This window comes from Sinocyclocheilus anshuiensis, unplaced genomic scaffold, assembly GCF_001515605.1.
Source record: "Sinocyclocheilus anshuiensis isolate Anshui unplaced genomic scaffold, SAMN03320099.WGS_v1.1 scaffold5459, whole genome shotgun sequence".
NCBI lineage: Eukaryota > Metazoa > Chordata > Actinopteri > Cypriniformes > Cyprinidae > Sinocyclocheilus > Sinocyclocheilus anshuiensis.
Window position 1 is genome coordinate 6,861 of NW_015557655.1, and position 4,843 is coordinate 11,703.

At 35.2% G+C, this 4,843-nt stretch overlaps 1 protein-coding gene across 1 annotated transcript in view; it reads right to left on the minus strand.

Moving 5' to 3' along the window:
• The window catches only part of LOC107679318 (vasoactive intestinal polypeptide receptor-like), a gene marked incomplete at its 3' end in the record, with an annotated part of 31,479 nt that overhangs the window by 3,320 nt on the left and 23,316 nt on the right, over positions 1–4,843 (minus strand). The window contains exon 5 of the mRNA XM_016474837.1: positions 547–682. Coding sequence (XP_016330323.1) covers positions 547–682 — 136 coding nt within the window. The remainder of the gene's footprint in view (positions 1–546; positions 683–4,843) is intronic.

Consider the following 4,843-nt stretch of genomic DNA (forward strand, 5'->3'; position numbering starts at 1 on the left):
CAGTTTATTGTCCAAAGAGCGTACGTTAGCCAGTACGATGGTGGGGATAGCTGGCTTGTGTGGGTTAGCCGCTAGCCTAGCCCGGATACCTCCGTGCTTACCCCTCTTCTGCTTCCTCTCACGCCGCTTGTGGCGCCTCCGCTGTGGGCGAGATGCAGTAGTGGGGGTCGGTGATGGTGTGGGCCTCCGGAGCAGGCTGAGATCCCGCAGCTCTTCGGCGTGCGCAGAGTTTAACTCTAAAAATGTGGTTCTGCCGACATCGAGCAGAAACTCACGACTGTATGCGCGCTTCGAGACAGATAGACGCGACGAATACGTACAAAAACACTGCGACTCACAAGACAAAAAACACGAAAACACCTTTCTGTCGGGAGAGAGAGAAGCCGCAGCGTGTGAACGCGCCGCCATCTTTAATTACTAACACTGCTTGATAAATACATGGTTTGGTGCGTGTGGATGTCACATGGTTTGCTAATTGAAACTATTACAGACTCCTGAGGGATTTATTCAAAATTAAATAAATAGACTGTGCAATAATAAACTTACAGAACCAGTGGAGCAGTTGTCAGACTCTTGAATAACATCGTAGAGCACCGCATCTTTGACAAAGACGGCGATGGCTTTCAGAATGAAGGACACAAACAGGTGCATGTGGATGTAGTTCCGCGTGCAGTGGAGTTTCCTGAGGGAATACAAGGAATACAATCAGCCACGCTCACGGACTGAATCTAAAATATGTTAAGCCTGATTGAGAAGTCCCCTGCCCCCTAATTACACCCTGTCCTTGGAACTAATAACGGAAAAAATGACAGCTAATTACACTACAAATTAAATCCTAATTGAGCTTTCTGGTCTGTGTAAGGGGTTCGTTAAATAGATAATTTGCTCCATTGTGTTGTCCATTTCACACGCATTTGGTAAACATGGGAATTCACAAAATCTGATTCATTTTATGTCCAACATGCTTATTTAATATTATCAAGCTATGGCAGGCAGTCAAAATACTGACTGTATTGAATCTACTCTGTAAGTCATACGGGTTTGTAGCAACATGAGAGTGAGTAAATAATGGCATAATTTTCATTTTATAGATAAACTACATTTTTGCACATAGATTGCTTGTTGCCCTATCAGAATAATCTAAATATATCTCATTCAGTCAAAAATGAGTCTGAAAGAAATAATGACTAAAACATATAGCGTGATGTGATGTGAAGCGTCAAATGTTTTGGGTCTTTAAGAACTTTTAATGTTTTGAAAAAAGTCTCTTTCAAATGCAGAAGGCCACATTTATTTGATTAAAAAAAAAATACAGTAATACAGTGAATTATCATTACAATTTAGAAGAACTGTTTTATATTTTAATATATTTTATGTTATTTATTAATATAATTTATTCCTGTGATGGCAAAGCTGAATTTTCAGCATCATTATTCCAGTCTGCAGTGTCACATGATCCTTCAGATATCAATCTAATGTGCTGATTTGCGGCTCAAGAAACATTTCTTATCAATGTTGAAAACAGATTTTTTTCTTTGATAAATAGAAAGTTCAAAAGAACAGATTTTATTTGAAGTATCATCTTTTTTTGTAACAACATAAAAATTTGATCAATTTAAAGCATCTTTGCTAAATACAGATATTAATTTATTTAAAAAATCTTACTGACCCCAGTATTTGAATGGAAGTGTAGGTCTCACAAAGTTAAATACATGATGGTTTTGCATTTTGTTTCTACATGCTAGATTATATTACCCCAGCAGCCAGTTCCTTTTTATGAAAATCATGTTAAAATAAGTTACATAAGCTTTTGTCACACATATCTCACCACATGAGGTTTTACCACAGGTTTACATATACTGGCACAATGAATGCATGTAATGAATATCTGTTATCAATTAGAGTAAACATGTTTTTCAATAGCTTATTATGAAGTCTTTCTTTTGTCTACCAGTTGCATTACTAAAGAGTCTGTTCATATTGAGTTTCTTAGAATTAGTTTTTGATTTACGGTATTAGATGTTCATTCATCTACCTTCATTAATGAAGTCTTGCTTATGGATTGTAAACTATAATTTATATCAGCTTTGTTATAGTTATGTGGCCAGTAAGATGAATTCTAAACAATGTGTGGAAAAGTTACTTCATTGTTTACTTAAAAAATGTAATTGTTTTGATCCTGTGGCAAAAGTCTGATGAAATGGGCCAAACATATTATACATTACAGCAGGTAAAATCTTTCTTATCCAGCTCCTAGCTTGGATATTTGAAGAGGTTCACTGAATATGGATAATAGCATGCCAGTATGAAACAGTAATGAGGCAGTGTTGTTATCTTTAACAAAAAAAAAAACTAATACAAATAAATAAATAGTTACTTGAAATAAAGCTGAAATAGAATAAAATATAAAAATTTGATGTAAAATGTTTCCTTGGCAACACATTTAAATTATTCATACAAATTATAGTAGTATATAAATAATACTAAAATGACATTGGATTGACAGCATGTTATATTTCCAGTATTGTTTGAATGTTTATTCCATTCTCAAAACGCAACCCAAGGAAAATAATCAGCAGGTAAAATCTTGCTTATCCAGCTCCTAGTTTGGATATTTGAAGAGGTTCACTGAATATGGATAATAGCATGCCAGTATGAAACAGTAATGAGGCAGTGTTGTTATCTTTAACAAAAAAAAAACTAATACAAATAAATAAATAGTTACTTGAAATAAAGCTGAAATAGAATAAAATATAAAAATTTGATGTAAAATGTTTCCTTGGCAACACATTTAAATTATTAATACAAACTATAGTAGTATATAAATAATACTAAAATGACATTGGATTGACAGCATGTTATATTTCCAGTATTGTTTGAATGTTTATTCCATTCTCAAAACGCAACCCAAGGAAAATAATTTCTGTCATTGTTTCTTTAAACGAATCTTCTAGATTCAAAACAAAATAGATTTTGTTTGCAAGTGCATAACTGTACATTTTTGCTTGTAGATTTTTGCTTGTAGAGATTTGTCACGGATGCTTTTAACATTTACATAGTTTAACATTGATTGAACCCAGTTAAAAATAGGATTTATTAAAATACAGCTATTGAAGTTTTATATAAGTTGCAATTCTCATTGCATAACATCGCAATTCTCCAGAACTGACTATAACTTCACATTTTTTGAGTTAAAGGTCAAATCCCTGTGTTTCCTTTAACCTAGCACTCATGCACTATGTCGTCTCCAGTTTGCTCATTTCACATGCTGTGATTTGACACTATCAGCATGATCTTACAGGCCTACAGTATGTTGCGTCTCTAGTGTGTGGCCATCTGCAAGATCACCTTGACATACCGCTGACAGATTTGTACACTATAAACTTTTACCAAGTGTTTCTTGGTAAAGGCACAATTTAATTAGACCACAGACTGTTTCCACCAAGCAAAGACAAATTGTGACCTGAGTCATTCAGTGGAGTGGGAGCAAGTGTTCAAACTGGCAATAATAACCTGAGGTGTGATCAGGTCTTCAGCCCCTGTCAGGCTGAAATCCCACATCAGACTGATATCCTCTCAGTTAAGACTGCTTAAGCCTGCAGCTCGAATGCAGATAGTGTTAATAGACAGGATTAGGACTGATTACATTGCTGAAGAGCTGAACATGAGCAGCTTTATCGAGGAGTAGTGCTGCTCTGCCATACTGGTGGCACATGAACATTATTACTGATGGAAATGACAGCATTTGTGGTGGGATGTGGATGAGCTTAGAGTTGGTAATCAGAAGGAGAGAGCTGTGAACTATCACAATTGTGCCCTTAAGCAAAGCATTTAACCCCAGGATGCTCCGGGGAGGACTGACGCTGTGCAAGTTTACAGCAAAACTTCTGCACTTTTATAGGTCATCCTCTTATGCGTTTGGTAAATAAATCAAATAAGAGAAGATGCCCTCTTAGAAAACAATGTGCATTTACTTTTAAATTGTAACATATTTAGATATACATGTGCAGGATGATGATGCATCATCCAGTGTGTTATTATAGGAAATAAATAGAAACATTTGCTAATTTAGTTGTCATAGAACAAATGTAAAAATATTTAAAGAGGCCATTTTACCCAGGTATGGTTACCCAGGAGGCAAGACTTTTGATATAATTCTTATTAATATTTCTATATATTTTAGTGTCATTAATGTAAAATACTAAATCAACTATTCTATTTACATTTTTATTTTGACAATTTAGTTGAATAATTGAAATACCAATGTAGACAAAGAAGAAGCCCAGTAAAAGTGATTCATCAGAAAGGTAAAATGATTCTATGACTTATATACAGGCATAATAATATTTACATTTAATTACCAACATAATAGCAACACTATGAATGCAAATTGAATGATTTCAACCAATCTACGTAATTCATGGAAATACTGAACAATAACCCTTATTAAGTACAATAAGTATTACATTTAAAGGTCACATATTTTACACCTTTCTGGAGTTTTATTTTAAGTCTTGATGCCCTTAAGAATATATATTTGCGGTATAAGTACCAAAAACCATCTCAATATATTTTTACAGCTCCTCTCTCAGGAGCTCTGCAAAGAACGGTCGATTTTGGCCTGTCTAATTAATATTCATGAGCCTCTCTTCTGATTGGCCTGTTGTTTTCTGAGTGATGCACGGCCAGGCCAACCACAGGTAACTAGGGTCATGTATGCTGTAGCCTGCTGTGGATTGGTGATACAAGTAAAGTAAATAGAAACACCGGTAATATGTCCGGCCTTACATGTTTGAGCCGAACTTAGACCCCGACTCGGCGACGACAAGAGACGCTTACAACA